The sequence below is a fragment of the Erythrolamprus reginae genome, chromosome 1, assembly GCF_031021105.1.
Source record: "Erythrolamprus reginae isolate rEryReg1 chromosome 1, rEryReg1.hap1, whole genome shotgun sequence".
NCBI lineage: Eukaryota > Metazoa > Chordata > Lepidosauria > Squamata > Dipsadidae > Erythrolamprus > Erythrolamprus reginae.
Genome location: NC_091950.1, coordinates 398,509,536 through 398,535,095, shown reverse-complemented (window position 1 = coordinate 398,535,095; position 25,560 = coordinate 398,509,536). Strand labels below are relative to the sequence as shown.

Here is a 25,560-nt window from a genome sequence, read left to right as displayed (position 1 = left end):
CGCAAAGATCGACCTGGCGCAAGCTTACCAGCAATTTCCGGTCGATGAACAAACAGCAAACGCTCAAACAATTGTAACGCACAGGGGGGCTTTCAAATGCACGAGGTTACAGTTTGGGGTAAGCATAGCCCCAGGAATATTCCAGAGCATTATGGAACGCCTATTGTCAGGGGTAAATGGGGCCATTCCATACTTTGATGACATCTTAATTGCAGGGGAGAACCAGGAACAAGTAAACAAAAGGATAAGGGAAGTACTTAAGAGGTTACAGGACAAAGGTTTAAGAATCAAGCCTGATAAATGTGTCTGGGGAACCAACAGCATAGAATTCCTAGGATATAAAATAGATAAGGAAGGAATCCACCCCACAACAGAGAAGTTGAGAGCAATTAGAGAAGCCCCAGAGCCACGAGATAAGAATGAGTTGCAGGCATTTTTGGGCCTCCTTAATTTTTACTCCGTTTTTTTAAAGCAGAAGGCAACAGTAGCAGAGCCTCTCCATCGTTTACTCCAGAAGGAAGCCCGCTGGACATGGGGGAAAACTGAACGTGAAGCTTTTTCTCAAATAAAAACTTTATTAACTTCTAAAAGTGTAGTAGTCCAATATAGTGCTTCACTACCCATTAGGCTCACGTGCGACGCTTCGCCGTACGGCATAGGAGGAGTCCTAGCTCACGTTCTACCTAATAAGACAGAGGCCCCAATAGCATTTTTTTCAAGAACCATGACCAGCACAGAAAGGAATTATAGCCAGTTAGACAAGGAGGCTCTAGCATTAGTGGCAGGGGTAAAGAAGTTTCACAATTACATTTTTGGAAGAAGCTTTGAGCTAGTCACTGACCACAAACCTCTACTAGGCCTGCTAGCCCCCAACAAGCCCACTCCACCTTTTATGTCTCCAAGACTAATCAGATGGGCTCTTTTCCTCTCAGGGTATCAGTATGAGCTCACCCACAAGGGGGGGAAGGAAATCAATCATGCAGACGGTCTCAGCAGATGCCCCATAACAGACTTAGTGGAAGACCCTGTTCCTTCCACAGATGTGCTAATGATAGAACTCGAGGAAAACCCACTAACCACAGCAAAAGAGGTAGCTGCACACACGCAGCAAGATCAAATCCTTAAACAAGTGGTGAACTGTGTTCTAAAGGGATGGCAAAATGATGTTGTGAAACCTGAATTGTGTGATTTTAAAAACAAGAGACTTGAGTTATCGTATGTAAAAGGTTGTTTGCTGTGGGGGGATAGAGTGATCATCCCCAAAAGCCTAAGGGGAAAGGTACTCAAAATGCTACATGTGGGTCATCCTGGGATTGTCAGGATGAAGAGCCTAGCAAGGGGGCATTTATGGTGGCCAGGGCTGGATGCTGATATTGAAAGCTGGGTTTCAAAGTGTGATCCGTGCCAAGAGTCACGGCCCAGTCCCCCCAAAACAACTCCGGCTGAGTGGGAACAGCCTGCTGGTCCTTGGTCTAGAATCCACATTGATTTTGCTGGCCCAGTGGGGTCTCAGTATTTTTTAATAGTGGTTGATGCCTTCTCCAAATGGTTGGAAATAATAGCAATGAACAACATAACCACAAGTGCCACTATCAAGGTATTGAGCAGACTGTTTGCATCCCATGGTTGCCCAGATCTCTTAGTGTCTGACAATGGGCCACAGCTAACAGCCAGGCAATTCGAATTGTTCCTAGATGGCCTAGGGGTCAGGCATGCCCTCATCTCGCCTTATTCGCCCTGGGCTAACGGATTGGCAGAACGTTACGTACGGGTGGCAAAGGAGGCATTGCGCAGGTCAGGCCCTGGGGATGTGCAACAGAACTTGGACCAATTCTTACTCACCCAACACATCACCCCTAACTCGCACACACATGTAAGCCCTGCAGAGTTATTGATGGGAAGGAAGTTGAGGTCACCACTAGACAGGTTAAACCCAAGGTTCTGTGTTAATAATAACCAAATGTGTACCAAACCTGAAAGAGAAATGTTTTTGGGACAAAATGTATATGTAAAAAGTTTTGATGGAAATGTAAACTGGATGAAGGGAATCATTGTTAAGCAAAATGCACCTAAGACCTATGTTGTTAAACTAGAGGATGGTCGTTTGTGGAAACGACACATAGACCACATTCGGAAGCGAACAGAAAATCAATTGCCACAAACCGCTGACATGGACTCTCCCCCTTCAACAGACTTTAGTACAGTGCCCGAAATAAGAGACACGCAAAGAGACTTATCGGGCCAGGGGGAACCATCCAGCGACGCCGAACCATCCTCGTCCTCCGAAGCCTTCGTTGGGCCCGCCAGGCCAAGTCCGCCACACCGGGAGAACAGCGGCGAGCCATCCTCCACAGTCGGTGGCGAAGGAGAAATTGAACTGCGCAGGTCAGCGCGAGCTACTCAGAGACCCCACCGATTGGACGACTTTGTCACATGGCTTTCTTGATGGATGTGTCCAACTATGAGGGGAGGGGTGTTGTATCCTGTAATGGCTACCTTGTAACTCTGTAAATAGTTTGTTCCTCTTTCAGCGCTGTCTGAGCCCAAGCAGGAAGTCGCTCCTGATTGGCTCAGACGCGGCCGGCTCTAGCTTTGGCGGGAACCGCAAATATATAAAAGGAGCGGTTTTCTCCAGGCAGAGTCAGTCGGTACTCGCTGAATTGTCACTTTACCTTGCTGAGCTGTCACTTGTTCTCTGAGCTGAATAAAAGTACCGATTGCTCAAAACCCTGTCTCTGGGTCTACTTCACTATGAGTATATAGATATATACACACTAAAACCCTCATTGTGTATTGGAAAAAATAAATGAATGAATGAATAAAATATCTTCAAGTTGCCAAGGTTGGGAAACTGCACTATAGCAATGTTTTGAGGGTAGGAGTTGAAACCATTTATGTCCAGGATGCAAGGGGTAAGTAAATATTTTCACTGCCCTCTTTTTGACTCGTGCAGGTCATCAATGGAAGGCTGGCAGCAATTGTTGTTTTTTTGCAGTTCTGATTATCCTCTGAAGTCTGTGTTGGTCTTCTTGGGTTACAGAACCAAACCAGACAGTTATAGAGGTGCAGATGACAGACTCAATGATTCCTCCGTAGAACTGTATCAGTGACCCCTTGGGAAGTTTGAGTTTCCTCAGTTGGCGCAGAAAGAACATTCTTTGTTATACTTTTTTGATTACGTTTTTGATGTTAGATGACCATTTTAGGTCTTGAGATATGATAGAACCTAGAAATTTGAAGGTTTCTACTGTTGATACTGTATTGTCTAGAATTGTAAAAGGTGGTATGATGTGAGGGTTTCTCCTGAAGTCTACCACCATTTCTATAGTTTTGAGTATGTTCAGTTCTAGATTATTCCAGTTGAACCATGAGGCTAGTTGTTCAACCTGCCTTTGGTATGAAAAGAGTGTTGGGACACTGAGTTACTATTTCTCTCAGCCCAAGCCACACAGGGTGGTTGTAGGATATAAGGACCAAGGATGTTATTAAATAAAAGTTATTTATAAAACATAAAAGATGGGATATAAATAAAATACCATTCACTCCGAAGGAACAAAAATAACAGGTGGCTGGCTCATTTTCTCTCAAAATTCTCTTATGCTGTTTTCAAAAATAATCTATCTTGTCTTGCAGAAGGGAGAGATTTGAATACTGTAACTTGTTTGTAACCTGGGTACAGTTCCATGTCTGAGATGAGTCAATATGAATTGAAACTCAGACATGTCTAGACATCAATGAATATGGGGTAAAAGTTTGCCTTTCTGTTTACTACAAAGGGTAAGCAGACAGCTGACCAAGTTTGGGGATAATACCAGACTATTTGAGAACGATATGGGTGCAGGAGAGGACTATGTTCGATAATATTACACAAAAAAAAAGATCTGGATGTCCTGTGGTTCTTAAATTAAATATGAGCCATCAATGCAACTACCAAGATGTGAATACAGTCCTAGGCTGCACCCACAAATATTCAAGAGAAGTCATTATGCCTTTCGATTCGGCATGGGTTAGATTGAACCTACAATATTGATTTCAATTCAGGGCATTGAGTTTTAGGAAGTAATTGATTAATTATATCATTCCCAAAGGAGAGGTAACCAAGATTAAAAAAAAAAGAAAGAGAAAAAAGAGAAACAGAGTTGTTGAATATATTTAGCCTTGAGAAATAAATTATTGAGTAGCATGATAACTATGAAAGGCGAAGGTACCATGTAGAAGACGGAACCAACTTGTTCTGTTAGGACCAAAAACAAGGGTTCAAAAAAATAGATTTTGGTGAGTCGTCAGCCAAAAAATAATGCTACGGAATGCCTTGGGGGTGCTGGAAGTGTTGAAACAAAGGCTGGATGGTCATCTGTTAGGGGTACTGTAGTAGAAGATTCGTGCAGTGAGAGCAACATAGGTTCCTTGATTCTTTGAAAGTCTAATCCTTACATTCTATAATTAAGAAAGGGATGTGGTTGAATCCATGGCACAGGCACATTTTCTGCTAACAGTAATAGAGCTACACAAGTCATTTTTGACACATTTTGAATGTGGAACCTGTCAGGCATTGTAACAAAAACCTCCAGAGAAATTCCCAGACACGGAATATGATAGTATCAAGGTTTGAACTCACCTAAAGACTTTTAAATACATGACAGCACAACTAGATTAAGAACCTTTACCACATTCTAGCCTGAAGCTCAGGGGTGGGCTGCGTCACGGACGGGAGGGAACGCAGTGGGGTAGCAAAAGTGAAGCTCTACGCAGAACACCCAATTTGCACTGAAAGATGTTGAAAGAAAATGCAGAGCGTCTTGCATAAGCCACGCCCACAGAGTGGTAGTAAAACTTTTGGTAGCCCTTCACTGCTGAAGCTATATAAGCCAGTTGATTGCCCTCTGTTTATTTATTTATTCATTCATTCATTCATTCATTCATTCATTTAATTGGATTCGTATGCCGCCCCTCTCCAGGGATTCGGGGCGGCTCACAGCATATACAAGAAACAATAATAAGCAATCCAATTAATAATACATTAAAAAATCCTAAAAGTTCTAATTTAAAAAAACTTCCATTAACCATTCATTTGACAATCATACTAAAATAATAATAATAATAATGGGTCCAGGGGAAGATCTAGAAACCCAGGCCTGGCGGCAAAGATGAGATTTTAAGCTCTTTTGGAAGGCAAGTAAGGTGGGGGCAGTGCAAATCTCCGGGGGGAGCTGATTCCAGAGGGCCGGGGCCCCCACAGAGAAGGCTCTTCCCCTAGGTCCCACCAGCTGACATTGTTTGGTCGATGGGACCCTAAGGAGACCAACTCTGTGGGACCTCACCAGTCGCTAGGATTCATGTGGCAGAAGGTGGTCTCGGAGATAGTCTGGTCCTATCTCCTGTGTTCTGCAAATATAAAATCATGAATGCCATGAGGAAAGTAGACAGGGAGTTTTGCTCCCTCTCTCCAAACACTAGAGCCAAGAATTACAAAATGCAGCTAACTAAATGGAGAACAAATGAAAGTATTTAACAGAACGCATAACTATGCTGTGGAATTCATAGTTATTTATGATGCAGGGTGATGACCAGTTTCAAAGGTAAATCCATGGAGGACACGTCTCTCAATGGCTTAAGACTCTGTTATCTCTGGGTCAAAGTTAGCCTACCTTTGAATACAAGCTAGCAGTGGTAGTCTCAAATGTGCTTAATGTACTTTGAGAAACCAAGTGCTAAGTCTCTAAAAAAAGCTTTGATGGCTTCCAGTAAGGTTGCTCTTATGATTTTCTTTCAAATGAAGTCTCACTTCACTTCTGCTCAAAGAAACAAAGAGATTCTAGTGAAGGGCTGTCAAATTCCCGGCCCGCACACCAGATGCATCATGCGTTGGCCACACTTATGCATTTAGTGAAGGAGGGAAGTCCCAATACGTCATGTGATATTGCCATGACATTGTGAGCTTCACACCCCTGTTCCAGTGGGTTGCACTGCAGTTTGAGTATTCTTCATTTGTAACTGTCCCATTGTTCTATGTGATTTAAGCAGGAGGTAGCTTGTCAAGTAATAATGAGGAAACATAGGGATAAAATATGTGACTAGAACTTGAACCGAGCCTTATTTGTGCCAAACAAAGATGGTTCTTCTGATAATTTCCAGGGCACCTTGTAAAAAATATCCACCAAGTGCTTTCTTGTATTGTTTTCCCTTGTCTTTGTACTGTACATTTATGTTCACAATTCTAAAAAAGTTTTTAAGAAACACCAAGGGCTATTTTTGTCTTGTTTGTAGAACAACACTTTTTTCAATACTGTATTTACCTAAAAGTTTTCATTTTTAAAAAAAATTAAAAATGCACTTTTCTCACTTGTAATTAATGACTCCCATATAGGAATGAGTTTTTGAACTTTAATACTTTAAACATAGACTGAAATTAACAGTGCAAATATTCAATATTTTCATCATCTTTATACTGTACTGTAGAATAGAGTGTTTCAGAACTTTGGCAAGTTTGAAATGTGTGTACTTCAACTCCCAGAATTCCAGGAATTGAAATCAACGCTTCTTAAAAGTTGCCAAAGCTGAGAAACATTACAGGTGGTCCTCAAATTACAGCACTTGATTGTTAAAAATTTACAGCAGTGACTGTTCAAAATTACAACAGTACTGAAAAAGGTGATTTATTAATTTTTGTATTTACAATCACTGCAGTATCCCCATGGTCCCCATGATGAAAATTCAAACTTATGATGATGATGATGATGATGAACTGCCCCCAGAGATTCGCATTATCTTTCTTACGGGTTTTTCGGAAAGCTATTAAAACCTGGCTTTTCCGGCAGGCCTGGAATTAAGATTGTTAGTATGTATGGTTTTTTATTATATATGTGATTTTAGTGATGTTTTTACTGTTTTTTACTTGTATTATATTTATAACTGTTGTTAGCTGCTCAGAGTCTGTTTCGGAGTGAGCAGCACATAAATGCAATAAATTTATTATTATTATTACTATTATTATTATTATTATTATTATTATTATTATTATTATTATTATTATTATTATATTTATTTGCCAATCAAGTATAGGATAGTAGTTTATACTATCCTATACTTGATTGACAAATAAATATGAGTCATTTGACAACCGACTCATATTTATTACAGCTGCATTGCCCGGGGGCTAATGTAATCACGTGTTATCTTCTGACAAGTCAGGTGTTATCTTCTGACAAGTCAACATAGATGTCAGATTCGCTTAACAGCCATGTCAGATATCAACTGCAATGATTCGCTTAATAACTATGCCAGAAAGATCGCAAGGAGGCTAAAAAAATCACTTAGCAACCGTCTCACTTAGCAACAGAAATTTGAGGGGGCCCTTGCGGTCCTAAATCGAGAATTACTCAGTGTTTCCCAATCTTGGCAACCTTGAAAATATCTGGACTTCAACTCCCAGAATTCCCCAGCAGCAAATTCTGGGAGTTGAAGTCCAGACATCTTCAAGGTTGCCAAATGGAGAAACGCTGTCCGGTTTCTAACCTTACAACCGCGTCACCCCGGCAACTCCGAGAGCGAGAGAAAGGCGCAAGCATTAAAGACCCGGCTCTGTGACGCAGTTGGGAAATGACCCGCCTGGGCCGCCGCGTCTAATGACAAGCCAGAAGCGGGAGAGACGACATTGCGGGACGGGAGGCGAAGGCCGGCGCGCCGCCATGCGGAGCGGGCGGAACGTCTCAAGGGCGCCCTCTTCTGGGTCCGAGGAGTCCGAGTGGGAGGAGGAGCGCGTGGCGCGGCTGCGGGAGCGGGCGTGGCGCGATGGCCCGCGGGGTCCCGGCTCCGGCGGGAAAGGCCGCAGCCGCCGCTCCAGGGAACAGCGCACCAATTGGCGTGTCCCGGCCGGCCACGAACGGAAGATCACCGCTAAGATTCGCGCGACCTTAGCGAAACGTCGCCTCCAGCAGCGCCCGGGGAGGGGACCGCGATCTGCCCCGCTGCAACCCAGAAAACGCGCGCAAGCCGACGCTAAGGTGCGGGGCTTTGTTGCGGATCCAACAAGCATCGGTCCGTTCTCGAGAGTTTTCCCCGATCTGGGGGCCTTTCAGATGGGATAAGCTAACAGGGCCTGCCCTCCTCAGGCTTACACGGCTGGTAGTCACGGGGATAAGGCTGCGGTCCTCCCATACCTGCCGGCTTTGTATTATTTGCGCTCCCCTCCCATTTGGAAGGCAATTGTAGAATCACTCAAGGCTTATTATTATTATTATTATTATTATTATTATTATTATTTATTGGATTTGTATGCCGCCCCTCTCCGCAGACTCGGGAGCAATGGCATTTAAATTTATATACCGCTTAGTGCTCTACAGCCCTCTCTAAGCGGTTTACAGAGAGTATTGCCCCCAACAATCTGGGTCTTCCTATTATCCCAGACAACTAGTTGTCAGGTCTATTTTTGAAAATAACCTCCAGGAATGGACCAATGATATGGATGGATGGATGGATCTGTCTGTCTGTCTGTCTGTCTATCTGTCTGTCTGTCTATCTATCTATCTATCTATCTATCTATCTATCTATCTATCTATCTATCTATCTACCAACCCATCTACCTGCCTACCATCTACCTACCTATCTACCTACCCATCTAGCTATCTACCTGCCTATCTACCTACCCATCTACCTATCAACCCACCCACCCACCCATCTACCTATCAACCCACCCATCTACCTACCTACCCATCTACCTACCGATCTAGCTACCTTCCCGTCTATCTACCTACCCGTCTATCTACCTACGTACCCATCTATCTATCTACTATGCCACCCACTCCCAAAGGGACTCAGAGCGTCTTTCAACAATATAAAAAAAACACAACAGTTGGAAGGGACCTTGGAAGTCTTCTAGTCCAACCCCCTGCTTAGACAGGAAACCCTACACTACTTCAGACATGGTTATTCAGCATCTTAAAAACTTCCCAGTGTTGGAACATCAACAACTTCTGGAGGCAAGCTGTTCCACTGATTAATTGTTATAACTGTCAGGAAATTTCTCCTTAGTTCTAAGTTGCTTCTCTCCTTGTTCAGTTTCCACCCATTGCTTGTTGGTTCTACCCTCAGGTGCTTTGGAGAATAGCCTGACTCCTTCTTTGTGGCAACCCCTGAGGTATTGGAACACTGCTATAATGTCTCCCCTGGTCCTCCTTTTCATTAAACTAGCCATGCCCAGTTCTTGCAACTGTTCTTCATATGTTTTAGCCTCCAGTCCCCTAATCATCTTTGTCACTCTATACAATACAATATAAAAGAAGGCAAATATTAAATTAAGACAATAAAATGGAGTCTACGGAGAGGGGCGGCATACAAATCAAATAAATAAATAAATATTAAACCTACAAGACAACAGTCCACTCAACATACATATATACCACTCATACACAGTTTGGCCGTGACTATAAGGGAACTTAAACTATATTTTTAATAATAGATATGCTATCCAAAGTCCTGTGATTATCATCTTGCCCAAGTACTTCTGATCTCTCTCTCCAAAATATACTTTGGGTATCTAATTAAGCCTTCGCTTTCCTTTGAGTGACAATGCATTCTACTTCGGTCTAAAAGGGACCTATCATTAGAGCAGCATTTCACAGCCTTTCCCATAGCAGGTTGGGGAATTCTGGGTGCCAAAGTCCGAACACCTCAAAGACGCTAAGTTGAGAAACACATTTTTTCCTTCTCCTTATAAACTCCAACTAGACCTAACTCTCTAGTGGAGTGTTTCTCAACTTTGCTAATGCCGTGTCTCCTTAATACAGTTCCTCATGTTGTGGTGACCCCCAACCACAAGTCTAGCACCAATTCTCCCAACAGAGCTTTAAGCTGATTGGCAGGAAGGTCAGAGGGCCATCCATACTGTAAATGCCTGATTGGTCGGATTGTAAAAATAGGTTCCAAGGCACCAGAATAGAAGCTTTAGTTCCTAACACCATGGGAAATTTGTCTTTTCCCATGATCTTAGGCGACCCCTGTGAAATGGTCATTTGACCCCCAAAGGGGTCCCAACCCGTCTATCTACCTGTTGAGTACCACTGCTCTAGTGGATGGTTTCCTAGTGAAGTTAGGAAGCTGTTCCTTAATGAATGCATGTGCTCTTCTGTATTTTACAAAATACATTCGTACTTTATAGCTGTTCCTACTAGTAATGCTGTTTTGGAGATGTTTCCATTTCCTTTCTCATCTCCTTGGGATACCATCCAGTTAAAAGAAGGTGGAGTCCAAAACATCCCTTGTGAATTACACTGTGGGTACAATTGACCTTCAGAAATGTTTCATACAGTAAAATCTTTTCTAATCACAAAACCAGCTCCTTTTCTTGGTTGTTCAGGACTAGAATGTTTTCCCAAGTAAATAGGGATCCTGCTGAATAAGGAATACTGTACATCTAATTTTCATGTTTTCAAGGATAGAAGTAAAATGCCCTCTGCAGATATGCCCTTTGACTGTATGCCAAAATGAAAAGTTGCCTTTCCCTGTTGTAGGTTTTCTCATCCCTGATACTTTTGGTCCTATAGATGCAGTCTAGTAAAGCTTCTATTCTGACTCCTTGGAGCATATTTTTACAATCTGACCAATCAGGTGTTTACAGTGGGAGTGTCCCTCTGAACTTCCTGCCAATCAGCTTAAAGCTGTTGGTGGAATTGGCGCTAGACTTATGGTTGGGGGTCAACACAACATGAGGAACTGTATTAAGGGATCACGGGATTAGAAAGGTTGAGAACCACTGACCTAGGGAGTGGACCTTGCTTCCACAGGTCTATTGCTGCCAAAACTGGGCAAGGTTGGGCTGCAGATTCAAGGCATCTTTTGTTTCTGTTCTTTTTCAGACTCCAGAAATGGCCACCTGCTGAGCATCTTTTCCCACAAACTCTGATTGTAGCTGCTGTGTAGCTGAAAAACCTCTCTTCAGGCTATGCTGCTGTGATTCAGAGTCTCCATTCGCTTCAGTTCCCTGTTGTGTTACTTATTACCATTTCTTCTCAATAACACCAAATCTGGGCACTTCTGCTCCACTCTTTGCATTATTACATGTTTCCCCAGATTGCTCAGGTGTGTCTAGATCACACTTTGAAAATCACTGGTCTATAAAAATAATAGCTGTCATGGACACACCTGAGTGAAGAACTGAATAAAAAGGACCTTGATGCTTTTAAAATTCAGGTATCCAGTTGTTTTGGAACTGAAAAGAACCTGGTCCCTGAATTTAGGAGAGAGATGCTAAACTCTCTCTCTCTTATTTTGGTAAACTTACTTCCCCTTCCTCCCAATATGAACCCCAAGTACTTCAGGCAAAATGAACAGTTTATTAAGGCAGTGGTGTCAAATGATACACCAGAAAGCAGCAAATTAATAAAAAATATTGATTATATGGGGCAAAAATCAGACACCCTTAAAAAGGATCAAGTCTTTATGTAGAATACAGAAATAATATATTCAGTATATGTGATAGAACAGAAAGAGATCAGACATTGAGTACATGTGAGAATTGAACAATAGATAACATTGATTTTTGATAACATTCTGAAAATAGCAAATTTATGAGTTAGATTACACCGCTCCCTTTCCCAACCATATTTGCTTAAAACTTGCAAGTATATTCAAGAATCTCCAGAATACACTCCCTATTGTTTTCAACCTTGCTGAAAAGGGCAGTTTTTGTACCTTAAATGGTCTTGGCTAAAAGCAAAACATGGATTCCTGAGTTTCTAAAGGACACTTTATAAATGGATGCCATGCTAAAATATAAATATTATCTTTATTTAAAAGGTGGTTCTACAGTATTTCAGCACGTCTTCTTTAGATTTAGTAAAAAGCTAATAATAAAGCCTAAAATTCCAGATAGCACAGGTAGGCAGAGAGGAAAGGAGAGGTCTGGTGCTCCCAAAACTACAAGTAGTCCTCTACTTATGACCACAGTTGAGCCCAAAATTTCTGTTGCTAACACAATTGTTAAGTGAGTTTTGCTCCATTTTATGACCTTTCTTGCCACTGAATCACTTCAGTTAGTTAGTAACCCAGTTGTTAAGAGAAATCTGGCTTCTCCATTAACTTTGCTTGTCAGGTTGCAAAAGTGATCACATTAACATTAACCATTAGCAATGGTCATAAATATAAAGGAAGAGGTTGGATAACCATTTATCTGAAATGGTGTAGGATTTCTTGTCTAAGCAGGGGGCTGGACTAGAAGACCTCCAAGGTCCCTTTCAACTGTGTTATTCTCTTCTATTTATGAACCAGTTGTCAAGCATCTAAATTTAATTACAACAGAGTTGGAAGGGATCTTGGAGGTTTTCTAATCCAACCTCCGGCTTAGGCAATAAACCCTACAATACTTCAGACAAATGGTTATCCATCATCATCTTAAAACTTCCAGTGTTGTAGTTTTCACAACTTCTGGAGACAAGCTGTCCCACTGGTTAATTCTTGTGTCAGGAAATTTTCCTTAGACCTAAGTTGCTTCTCTCCTTTATTAGTTTCCACCCATTGCTTCTTGTTCTACCCTCAGGTGCTTTGGAGAATAACCTGACTCTTCTTTGTAGCAATCCCTGAGATATTGGAACACTGCTATCATGTCCCCCCATGTCCTTCTTTTCATTAAACTAGACATACATTTTGATCACATGATCATGGGAATGCTGCTAAAGTCGTTAATAGTGAAAAATGGCTCCAAGTCACATTTTTCACTATCATTGTAACTTTAAACAGCCACTAAACAAATAGTTGTAAATCAAGGACTACCTGTACATATAGTATGGTGTTATCTATGATGCCGGGCAAGCAAGCAGGTGGAAAAGAAAGACTGCAGCAAGAAATCTAGTCAAGAAGTCTAGAGCAGTGTTTCCCAAGCTTGACCACCTGAAGATATTTGGACTTCAACTCCCAGAGATCTGTTTTAGACTTAGACTGCTCTAAAGCTCTTTTGACAGTATAATAGAATAATTCGGCAATTTTAAAACTTGTGGACTTCAAATCCCAGAATTCTCCAGCCAGCTATGCTGTTGAAATCCATAAGTCTTAAGGTTGCCAAGTCTTTTTAGAGAAACAGAGAGGCGCCCTGGGCCTCGTATTCAGATTTTCTGGACGTCATTCTCAGGGGGGGCGGGTCGCTCGAGTCACGTCATCCAAGCGCCGATTCCCTCCTCGCTGTCCCACAAACACGGGAGCCGGGCGGCATCATCGCGCATGCGCTTTGAGTCGAAGCGGTTTTGGTGACCTTGGGCCCGGAGGAAGTAGTCATTGGGACGGAAGTGGGGAGAAAAAGAACATCGCAGAACGCGGAGGACGCCTCGGTGAGGGGAAAACAAAGGGAGCTGCCGTCGTCCCAGAGAGGAGAAGCCGCTTTCAGGGGAAGGAAGGTTTGAACGTTCGACCCGCGAATCAATCATGCCGAGGGGGAGCCGAAGCCGAACGTCCCGGATGGCGCCGCCCGCCAGGTAAAGGAGGTCTAGCACGCAGCCGAGTCCAGACAGAGAGGCCGAAGCCGGGCTGCCAAATCCAGACGTGACCGGGAGGGCAGCTGAGGGAATCTGGCGGATCTTAAAACGAGCCTTGTGAGGGGAGGGGGAGCGCATTGAAAGGCCGTTGAGGGAAGCTTTGAGAGGGGGGGCAGTTGGGGCGCAGGCTGTTCATTGGCTGAGGGGGCCACGTGACCCGGAGCGGCGACTCGTCAGGTAGAGCTGGCTGGGGGATTCTGGGAGTTGAAGTCCACCAGGCTTAAAGCGGGCCAAGGTTGGAGACCCCTGTTTTACATTGTTATCCCACCCAGGGTGTCCAACAAACCTGGAAAACGGAAATCAGGGAATTATCAGGGAAATCATGAAAAAAACACAGTAAATCAGGGGGGGAAAACAAACTATTAAAATGTTTAAAAGTCAGGGAAAATCATGTAAAACAAAAAAATGGATCGCGCTGCCTGGCAGAGTCAAGCAAAAATTAGCATAACTAGCCACATCGTGCTTCCTCAGCTACCGATATTTCTCCACCGCTTAGCCGTTTGGTATGAGGTTATCTATGACCGCGCCTTAACTAGATCGCAAGTTACAGGGAAATATCAGGAAATTTCAAAATGCTTTCTCCCTGGACACCCGACCACCTTTTTATATAGCACTTAGCAATAGCGCTTAGACTTACATACCACTTCACAGTGCTTTTACAGCTCTCTATGTGGTTTACAAAGTCAGCATACTGCCCCCAACAATCTGGGTCCTCATTTTACCCACCTTGGAAGGATGGAAGGCTAAGTCAGCCTTGAGCCTGGTGAGATTTGAAGTGCTGAACTACAGCCATCAGACAGCAGAAGCAGCTTGCGGTACTGTACTGCACTTAACCACTGTGCCACCAACGCTCCTAAATACCGCATATATAACTTAAGCAGCAAACGTCGTTTATTATATTCATTTATAAAACATGTATAAAACGAGTCTGCGGAGAGGGGTGGCATACAAATCGCGGCTCATATTTAATGCTGATTTTATTTATTTGTTTAATTAAATTTCTATGCTGCCCAACTCTCTCAGGACTCAGAGCAGCTCACAACAAAAAACAGGTTTAGATCAATTAAAAAAATGTTTCAATTTAAAATAGTTACAGTCATCCATACATTCATGGACCAACCTCACTAATCATCCCCCCACCCCAGGTCAATAGTCCCAGCCTGTTGGAAAAGCTAAGTCTTTACAGCTTTCTGGGAGGCCAATAAGGTGGGGGTAGTGTGGCTGTCTAACCACTGGCTCAGCCTTCCATCCTTCTCAGGTCAGTAAAATGAGTATCCAGGTTGTTGGGGGCAATATACTGATTCTGTAAACTGCTTAGAGAGGATTGTAAAACATTATGAAGTGGTATATAAGTCTAAAGTGCTATTGCTATCTCAGGAGGTAGCTGATTCCAGAGAATTGGCACCTCATCTTTTCCCGCAACGGACCTGAGAGGGGGACTGGGCTGACTGGCCCAAAGTTACCCAGGTGGCTTTTAGGTCTAAGGAAGACCTAGAACTTGCAGCCTCCTGGTTTTCAGGAAAGCATATTTGTCACCACCAAACTGGCTTAGTTCAAGGCAACAAACCGGCCTCTCTTCACTTCAGTGCTTTCCATACCACGAATCTGATGTGTGTGTGTGTGTGTGATGATCCACACCTACTTTATTTTGAGGTTTGAGGACTGAAAGTGGGCTCAATTTATTTGCTTGGGTACCATGGGATGCAATGGGAATAATTGGTCAACAGGAGTGAAAGGAATGGAAAAACAGAAACCCCAGGCACACTTAAAAGGGGTGGGCTGCAAGATAATACCATGGATGTGTATAGAATGGATTTGCAATATGTAAATAAAGACTTAGTCATCCGGGCCAAATTATCTAAAAAGGTTAAAATCATGACAACTGGACCAAAGTTTATTAAAAGTAAATAATGTTTTGTTACTCATCCAAGTAACGTCTTCAGTCAAAATGAAAATGTGGGGATGCAGAGAATGGTTGGAATGAATCAAATCTTGCTCTGCAGACTGGGGGGAGGAGGGTGTTTCTCCCCAAAATGAAAAGCAACATGCAAATGAAGGCTCAAATCATACAGCCCAAAAGTATTTAAAAAGGTGACATCATGGCAACATGGAAATGGAATTGGAAGATACCGGAAAGATAACCTAATTCAGCCTGCTGCAGTGCACAGAAAAACCAGTTACCTTTGAGTGGTGGCTAACCTGTCTTTTAAAAAAAACTTCTAGGTGGACAGCCCATAAATTGAATGAGTAGACTGTTCCAGCATTGTACAGAACTTACCATCAAAATGCTTTTTTCTGATTAAACAGCATCAAGATAGTTACAATATAAATTCAATATTTTTGTCCTCTGCCATAATAGAAAAGATTTCCTCACTATAGCTGCCTTTTTATTGATATGTCCTGTCAGTCATCTTTGCTCCAGATTGAACATATGCCTGACCTTAGAGAACATGATCTCAAATCCCCATTTAATTTTTGCTACTTTCCTCTAAACCTCTTCTAATCCATTGATGTCCTTTTGGACATGCAATATCCAAAACTGTACAGATAGAATTTATGCTTAAACATTCTAGTTATCTAAAATCTTACTGACTGTAGGTTTATCCTGGAGAAGCACAGTTTAGATGTGTCAAATGCCATAATTTAGTTACATCTTCAAAAGCAGCAGTTGTAGGCTTCCATGTTTTTAAAAGTCACAATTATAATTGCAAATTATAAAAATGCAGTTGTTAATTGTAATATACACCGTGCTTTAAATTGCTTCTTACTTTATATGATTCAGAGTGATTTGTGTGTGTACCTGTTAAATGTGAGCTTAATTTTCTATCATGTTTTTCCCCCATTAAACAAGCTTTAAAAGACAGACAAAGTGATTGTCAACTAGTTTTGCTAAAGATCAGCCACTCTTCTGGACAGTGCAGATTAGATAAGCTGTATGTGAATATTTAACTTATCTAGCAGAGTCACAGCTTTGTCATTTGTTATGTTGACAGTTCTGTTAAACTTTACAGTAGGGAAAATCAATGTTCCTTTTCTTTGAGAAGAAGAAAACCAGATTTTTCCAACAACTCAACTCTAACTTTATTCTGTGAACAAGAGGTCCTCATTTTACCTATGAAAAAATTGTCCCCTTTAGTATATTAGTGTGCCTTAGAATGGTTCAGGCAGCATGTCTGAAAACATGTGCTCCAGGTGACAGGCACATTGTATGACTGATATAAGTGGATTCATCTGAATATAAGAGTGATGGTAACAAGTTATATTGAGATGTAATTTTAATCTGCTCACCTGCAATATTTATGTCTGTTTTGTTCATGCTTTGGCTTCTCGTCTCAAGAAGACACAGCAGGTATTGTCTGCTTCCTCAGTTATTAACTATTGTTAAAGTCTGTGAGAATGTGATTGGCACTCAGAAAATAATTTCCAATTTCAACCAGACTTTCATTGCACTTTCCCCAAATTTACTATACTGGCTCTATGTTCTCTGGAAAACCACATATGTGCTTCATCTTGTCCTTTCAGACTATGATCTGAAACATGACCTTAGTTTAGTTTACCTCACAGGGTGGTTGCTGTAGGGAAAAATAGTGAAGAGGTAGTCCTCAAATTACAACCACAATTGAGCACAAAATTTCTTTTGATAAACAAAGCATGACCTTTTTTGCTACAGTTGTTAAACGAATCACTGTAGTTGTTAAGTGAATTATGCAGTCAGTTATCAAGTGCCTGGATTTTGATCACGTGACCACATGGATGTAATGGTTGTAAGGGTTAAAAACAGTCATAGGTCAGTGCCATTGTAACTTCGGTCACTAAATGAATAGTTGTAAGACAAGGACTACCTGTATGCTTCTTGAGCTCCTGAATGAAAAGTGGGATATAAGCCAAAAAAATAAATAGGTTGAAAAGTGGCAGCAGTTCATGAAAACATACAAGAGATGATGCAAAGGGGTATCTTCAGTAATTTTCAAATGTGAAAGAAACTGGCATTTGGAATTACAGTACCTTATTTTTTGAATATAAGACGAACCTTCTCCCCCTCCCCAAAAGAGGAAGTGGAAATGTCAGTGTGTCTTATATACCGAATACAGCCATTTTTGGCCTCCTGAACGCTCGTCTCCACATCCTATTTTGTCCAAAAAATTGGGTGCGTAGGTGGTTTGGGAGGCCTGCAGAATGCTTCTGGGGGATGGAGGAAGAAAAAAACACCCCCTTTTTTTGCAGAAAAACAGGATGTTTTTGCCTTTTCCCAGCCCTTACAAGCACTCTGCGGGCTTCCCAAACCTTCTTTGTGTCTCATTTTTTGCAAAAACAGGTGAAAGACCAGTCCGATTTTGCAAAAAAAATGGGGTGGGCAGAGAGTTTGGGAGGCCTGCAGAGTGTTTCTGGGGGCTGGGGAGGACAAAAACATTTTTTAAGTTACCCTTTTGAAATCTTGATGCATCTTATACACCAGTGTGTCTTATGGTCTGAAAATTACAGTATATAGTACATTGTTTTCTCCCTTTATTTTCATAGCCGTATGCCAATGCGATCAGCTCCACCCATGGCTGCCCGTGCTCCTGTCCCAGCTCCTGCCCCTGCTTCAGCAGTGGGTGCTCCTGCCCCCAAGCAGCCTGGCCTGATGGCCCAGATGGCCACCACAGCTGCAGGTGTCGCTGTAGGTTCTGCTGTGGGCCATACTCTAGGACATGCCATGACTGGCGGCTTTGGGGGTGGAAGCTCTGAAGCTGCAAGACCTGACATCACTTACCAGGTAAAATAAATGATTTCTTTTCTGAAATGTATACTTGTCAAGAAAGATTGTGAACTGGCTAATAAATAGGGAGAAGACATGCGGTGCTTTTAAAAAGTGATATTTTAACATGAAGTGCTACTCCTGTTTGAAGAGTACATTTCTTCATAGTATTCCACAAGACAAACCGTCTGTTACCTTTTTCAGTCTGCTGCTGTTATTAGCATAATTGTATTAAATATCATGGAAAGCTTGAGTTGAAGAAATTGGAGGATAAAGCCTGCTGATTAGGAAAGGAGTTATATGAAATTGTCAGCAAGGTTAAGAATTCCACAAATTAGGGAATTCCACAATTTATGTGTATGAATTTCCCTCATTTTTGCCATTTGTAAGAAGAAGAGGTCCTGTTTGGACTTCCTTATCAGAATCTGTTGTTCTCTCCTTTCCCCTCTTCCAGTTTTTTTTTCCTCATTGCTTGCATTCCCTCTTTTAGGAGCCTCAGGCTGCCCAGCCTGCTATGCAGCAGTCCCAGTACACGGCTTGCCAGTATGAGATGAAGCAGTTCTTGGAGTGTGCTCAGAACCAGGCTGATCTGAAGTTATGTGAAGGCTTCAGTGAAGTGCTGAAACAATGCCGATTTGCAAATGGTACGTAGCTTCTGTGGCTTCCTCTGGAAATTGGAAGCAGGCTTCTTTTCAAAGCATGAGAAAGAGGACAACTCGTTTAGGCACTGTTTCGAGTCATTGCTGGAGGGCTTTTGAGAGTGATAGGTACAATGTTAGGAAAATTTAATTTAATTCATAAAGAACATTAAACACTGCTTACTTACAGTGATAATTGAACTCCAGTATTCTGTACAGGATGACAATTTAAAACTGATTTCTATATTTGCATGCCAGTTTATATTGAAAACTTAAGATTTTCATTGTTTGTGTGCCTTCTGGCAAGCTGTTCATTCTGGCTTTGTCAGACATTCCCGACAGTGCATAATCTAAACTTTATGACAAGAGGCATTTTGGAGATACCCAGTTTTTGGTAGTGGTCTAGTATTGGTTATCTGTTGACCTCATTGTATCCTGATGAAATGCAAGTGTATAATGCATTAAAGTAAAATCATATCTGTGTTTGATCAAGGTAGTATAAGTCATATCAATATACAACTTGGGAAAGTCTGCACCAAAAATCTTCACGTAGATTTAAGTATCCAGGAGCCCATTTCTAATTGCTCATTCTTAGAATTCTGATGAAAGAATTAAAAATAATACTGTGCTGGTGTAAAAAGTAGAGAGAAAATGGAAAATGTCTATGATAGTATTTAAATATGGTAGGGAAAGGTCAGGGAACTTAAATGTAATTTTCTGGATCCCGCAGTGATTCTTTTTATGTATTGATACTTACATGTTTTCCCCTTCAAATCCACAGGTTTAGCTTAATTAAATTCTGGAGGATCAAACCTAGCTCCATCACTGAGATAGATCGCCAGTAAAATTTTCTTTTAGCGTCTAAAAGCTCCCCGGCGTTTCTTTGTAATCAGTTTTCCATCTATCAAGAAAGCATGAAGCTTGCAGCAAAAAGAATTGTGGCAATAACTTCTTGTGATTGGGAAAGTAGAATGATCATCCAATTTTAGAATTATTTCACTTGTGTTATTCCAGATTGTAATTGTATATGATCCGCTGAATAAAATATATTGTTCTGGAAAAGAGGTTTTCAATTGTCTGTCAGTCTTTGATAAATAATGAAACATGGCAAGCATGGAATGCATTACTTTATCTGTAACAGTTAAGAATTTTTCTTAATTTACTGTTAAAAATGCAAAATATTATAAAATTCTATATCTACTGACATTTTTCCTGAACAATTGGGCTCAATCCTCATTGTGCAACTCGAATAGAGAGGATTATTTATTTAGTCCATTTCTGAGGCTGTTTACAAATGGACAGCTAACAAGGGTTAAAGCAATTTCAAAGACAAAAAAAAATATCAGGTCTGTCTGAGGAAGTGCTGCTATCCGGATCCAAAAGTGGAAAAAGTAAATTTTTTGTGTGGGGTGGGGAGTCAAACCAGGCATCATTCCAACTTTAATGTCAAATGTCAAGATGATCTCCCTCCACGTCGTATGCCAATGGACTCCACTACAAAATATTTCTTAATATTTCTATGACATTTCCACAAATAGCAACAAGGTGTCGTAAAATTCAGCACTGATTCCCATGTTTCTTACCTTAAGCAAGCAAAATTTTTCATGAACGTTCCATGGTTGAAGCTATACATACATAGTTGCTATTCGGAAAAAGCAACAAGGGCGTTTCAAGTGACTTTTCAAGTATCTCTCCGTGAATTGAATACAGAGACCCGGTCCGTGAATTGAATACAGAGACCCGGTCGTGGCAGTTGATAACCGTACCTGAATTTGTATAAAAGTTACACTTGCATGGGACACATTAACCCTTTCAACCTCCCAAACTCATTGCTGGGAAATTCTGGGTATTCTAGGCTATATCTTGAAAAGTTTTAAGGAAAATGGCAACAAATTGACTTTGGGATTAATACAAAAATTGATCTTATGTAAAATAATAGACAACAGCAACAAGTTGAACTAGGACCTTGATGGTGAACCTATGACATGTGCCACAGGTGGCACCCGGAGCCATATGTGAGGGCACGCTAGGCGTTGCCCTATGTCAGCTCCAGCGCACATGTAAATGCCAGCCAGCTGATTTTCGGCATTCCGGAGGGCAGACAGACTCTATTTTCACCCTTCCCAGGCTTCAAGAGTCTCCTAAAGCCTCGAGAGGGTGGGAAATGGCTCAACAGCCCAACCAGAAGCTCATTTCTGAACTTCCGGTATGCCCATTGGGCCCATTTTTCTCCACAGGCTCCAGAGATTTTCCTGAAGCCTGGAGAGGGCGAAAACAGCCTTCCACCACCCTCTGGAATGGGATTTATTTATTTATTTATTTATTTATTTATTTATTTATTGGATTTGTATGCCGCCCCTCTCCAGAGACTCGGGGCGGCTAACAGCGACAATAAAACAGTGTACAATAGTAATTTGGTATTGATGATTAAAAATCGATTAATATAAAAACCAAACATACATACATACATACCATGCATAGAATTGTAAAGGCCTAGGGGGAAAGAGGATCTCAATTCCCCCATGCCTGGCGGCAGAGGTGGGTTTTAAGTTGTTTACGAAAGGCAAGGAGGGTGGGGGAAGTTCTAATCTCTGGGGGGAGTTGGTTCCAGAGGGCCGGGGCCGCCACAGAGAAGGCTCTTCCCCTGGGTCCCGCCAGGCCAGGGATTGTATGCACATATGCGGTGGGGACGAGAGCATTTCATTATGGCTGTGGGCATGTGGGTATACTTTCATGTGTGTGCTGTCGTTCACGTGTGCTCACTTTTGGCAACCAAACCCCCCAAAAAAGGTTCACCATCACTGAACTAGAAAGTCCTTTTAAACTGAATATGCTTGATTGTCAGAAAAAGGTTAACTGTAGCCACAATCCTGAAATATTCCAAAATGAAGAGCTGTAATGGAACCTCAGAAGTCTTAAATAAAATACAAACACATCTAGAGTATTTCTGTTCATCAAGTTGGGTTACACATACATCCCAGTGATATCCTAGGGCAGGGGAAGGCAATGTTGGCTCTTCTATGATTTGTGGACTTCAATTCCCAGAATTCCTGAGCCAATCATGCAAGTTGAAGCCCACATGTCATAGAAGAGCCAACTGCCTACCCTGTCCTAGGGGGAACAAAATTAGGTTGCTGAAGCTCAATACATTATTGATAAACTGCCTGGTTAATCCGGGGGGGGGGGGGGAATAAATTAGGAATAAGAAGCATTCTGGGGACTAAAATGATGGCCAGAATAGTCCTCTTTACTTTGCCTCTTGTTAAAAGAATGAACAGGGATAACCTATCGTGGGTAAATTCTGTTGCCTTTCAGTATCTCATTAAATGCCAGTGCTTCAAAACTCCTTTGACACAAGCCCACACATTCCACCTATTCTTATGTAATGAATTCTTCAAACTCTTCATTAATTCACTTCTATAATGCCTTCTCAACTAATAATTCTTATGTTTTAATTTTAGAACTGGATAAACCAGTGTTTTTCAAACTTGGCAATTTTAAGATGTGTAGACTAATTCCCACATGGCTAGGAGAATTGTGAGAGCTGAAATCCATGTATTTTAAAGTTGCCAAGTTTGAAAAATGAGAAACACTTTTCCCCCAAATATTACATAATTTTCTATATAAATACATAGATCTAATTTGTAAGGCAGAGCATACAGAAATAACATCTGTTAGAGACTTATGATTCATAAATAGTCAGCTTCATCTATGTAGTTAAAATACTCAAATCATCTGTGGACCCTGTAAGGTTTACTAACCTTAGTGCTCAGAAATTTAAATTTTTGTACATAATTATTGCATTGCAACACTTGGATGTACTTTTATGAAGCAGGGATCAAACAGAATATATACGGTATATTGGAGATAGAATGTTGGGTTATTTTCACACACTTAAATTTGCATTAAAAACTGAAATTAAAAAAAGTTGTGGTGTTTGTACCTTCTCAGGCGTCAGGACAACAAAGTTGCCTATAAGACCTTTGCTATGAAAGAGTTTGGTATGTAAATGAGGGAAGGAGATGCTTGGGTATGTGGAAATAAAGCAGCAGAAAGCAGCTAGAAAGGTATGGGGTTTCTCTCTCTCCCAGGGAGTAGGAATAGTAGGAGTTAGCAGTGGAGAAGAGTGAACAGTGGGTAATGGTATGGGAATATTTTAGTTCTTGTACATGTTTGTTTGTTTGTTTAATTGAGCTGCAGAAAAAACAATTGTCAAAAAGAGGGCGGGGAAAATATTTACTGACCCCTCACATTCTGGACATAAACTGTTTCAACTCCTACCCTCAAAATGTCACCACAGCGCACTGTACACCAAGACAACTAGACACAAGAACATTTTCCCCCCGAGTGCCATCACTCTACTAAACAAATAATTCCCTCAACACTGTCAGACTTTCTACTAAATCTGCACTTCTATTCTACTAGTTTTTCTCATCATTCCTATCATCCTTTTCCTCCCACTTAGAACTGTAAGACTGTAACTTGTTGCTTGTATCCTAAGATTTTTATTAATATTGATTGTTTCTTCATTGCTTATTTGACCCCTATGACAATCGTTAAGTGTTGTACCACATGATTCTTGACAAATGTATCTTTTCCTTTTATGTACCCTGAGAGCATCTGCACCAAGACAAATTCCTTGTGTGTACAATCACACTTGGCCAATAAAATTCTATTCTATTCTTGAATTATTATTATTATTATTATTATTATTATTATTATTATTATTATTATTATACAATATAATTGGATGAAAGCATTTCATAATAATAAAAACGTTTCATAATAAATAGTTAAATTTCATAATACTAAGAAACATTTCATAATAATAAAAACCCTACAATATAATAACTACATTCATACACCAAACGTCCCAATCCATTTGTGTTGTTTGGGGATCTGTGAGGTTGGATTTTTTGTGCCTTTTGAGCCCACCAAATTGGATACAATTTAAAGATATTCATGATAGCTTTTGATTAAGAATTTAAAGATGCCATTTAGGGCCAACTGCATTCTCAGCTGCCCCCAAATGTGCCCCTTAAGATATAAGGCATTATAGAAGTGAATCAACAGAGGTGGTTGCTTCGTTACATAAAAATAGGTGGAACATGTGACCTCTTGCGTCAAAGGTATTGTTTTGAATCGGGAGACAAACTGAAACAGAACAGAATTTATCCAGGGTGGGTTATCATTGTTCATACTCTTTAACAAAAGGCAAACTAATTAGGACTCTTCTGGTCACAATTTTAAGAATTTAAACATGCTATTTAGGACAAACTAACTGCATTGTCAGCCAACCCCAAAAGTTCCCCCTTAAAAAACCAAAAATCCTGTTGCACTGCACATGTCCTGCCTGGTGGAATTACATTATGCATGCATTCCTGGTTCTGTTTCCTTGGGGGAAACAGAACCTGTTTGTCCTTTCATTCATGGGAGCGCTGTTGGTTGTTAAAGAATTCCTTCACCTCAAAGAGGGTCACTCTCCAAGCTAAGCAGGGAGGGAGCTGAGCATGCAAACTCGACGACTTGGAACAATTCTCGAGTTGCACTGCGATTTTTATTTTTGGCAATGCAGCCGCCACAGTGTGAGTGATCCACAACAAATTAAAAAGAGAACGCTGCTATGTGGTTTAATTGCTGGCCATCGAATAACACAAATTCTTTCTCAAGGTGGACTTTGGGGTTTGGATCTGCAGGGTTACTCTGCGTTAGAAGACACCAATTGTGCAAATGTCCTTTAGGGTAAGTAAATCATGTCTTTCATGAAGATATTTATTCATTTTTATTTATTTATTTTATTTGTCATACAAATATAGTACAGTATTGTTTTGTAGTATGTTTAACATAATATTTATTTATTTGTCAAACAAGTATAGTGTTATAGTACATATTAACATAACATAAGTAGAACGTAAGGATAACAAGACAGTAGGACATGGACATTAGGCACATAAGTGCACTTATGCACGCCCTTACAGACCTCTTAGAAAAGTGGAGAGATCTATTGTAGATAATGTAAGGTTGAAGATTTTGGGATTGGGGGAAGAAACAACAGAGTCCAGTAGTGAATTCCAGGCGTTGACCACTCTATTGCTGAAATCGTATTTTCTGCAATCTAGTCTAGATATTGTCTTCTTTAGCAAATTAAATTATGCAACTCTGTAAGGGTATTTGTTGATTTGGAGATACGTACAGGGAAATAAGGCTAAGGCTGATTTTGAATTTGGGTTTAGCACTATATTAAAAGATAAAGAGTAGAAACTGTAGAAAAAGGTAGCATTTTCCATTTCTGGGCTATTGCAGTGTATCTTCAAGGCTTTTAGAATGCAAGACAAAGATTTTTATTTTACCATCTGCTTTCCAGGGAAACTTCATTTTGAAATTTCTTAAAATCCCTAATTACACTGAGAGGAAAAAGTATTTGATCCCCTGCTGATTTTGTACCTTTGCCACTGACAAATAAACGATCAGCCTGTGATTTTAATGGTAGATTTATTTTAACAGTGAGAGACAGAAATAAAAACAAAAACATCCAGAAAAACGCATTTCAAAAACATTATAAGTTGATTTGCACTTTAATGAGTGAAATAAGTATTTGCATTACTTTTAAAAGTGAATTACTTCCTTACAGTTAGCAATCAGAGAGAGGAAAATAATTGGGGTA

General features: G+C 40.9%; 4 protein-coding genes across 4 annotated transcripts in view; 3 read left to right on the top strand and 1 right to left on the bottom strand.

Moving 5' to 3' along the window:
* The window catches only part of SUMF2 (sulfatase modifying factor 2), a 323,736-nt gene that overhangs the window by 240,576 nt on the left and 57,600 nt on the right, over positions 1 to 25,560 (bottom strand). The gene's annotated exons all lie outside the window — the stretch shown is intronic.
* On the top strand, positions 7,475 to 11,028 carry NUPR2 (nuclear protein 2, transcriptional regulator). Its single transcript, XM_070735062.1, has 2 exons — positions 7,475 to 8,003; positions 10,854 to 11,028. Exons 1-2 carry the CDS (start codon positions 7,626 to 7,628, stop codon positions 10,875 to 10,877), a joined length of 402 nt encoding a protein of 133 aa, XP_070591163.1. The 5' UTR covers positions 7,475 to 7,625; the 3' UTR covers positions 10,878 to 11,028.
* On the top strand, positions 12,315 to 19,958 carry CHCHD2 (coiled-coil-helix-coiled-coil-helix domain containing 2). Its single transcript, XM_070735061.1, has 4 exons — positions 12,315 to 13,460; positions 18,039 to 18,276; positions 18,749 to 18,902; positions 19,678 to 19,958. The coding sequence occupies exons 1-4, from the start codon at positions 13,411 to 13,413 to the stop codon at positions 19,686 to 19,688; spliced, it is 453 nt and encodes a 150-aa protein (XP_070591162.1). The 5' UTR covers positions 12,315 to 13,410; the 3' UTR covers positions 19,689 to 19,958.
* PHKG1 (phosphorylase kinase catalytic subunit gamma 1) overlaps positions 24,482 to 25,560 on the top strand; it is a 36,594-nt gene continuing 35,515 nt past the window's right edge. Inside the window, exon 1 of the mRNA XM_070735133.1 lies at positions 24,482 to 24,638. The gene's annotated coding sequence lies outside the window, so the exon portion shown is untranslated. The remainder of the gene's footprint in view (positions 24,639 to 25,560) is intronic.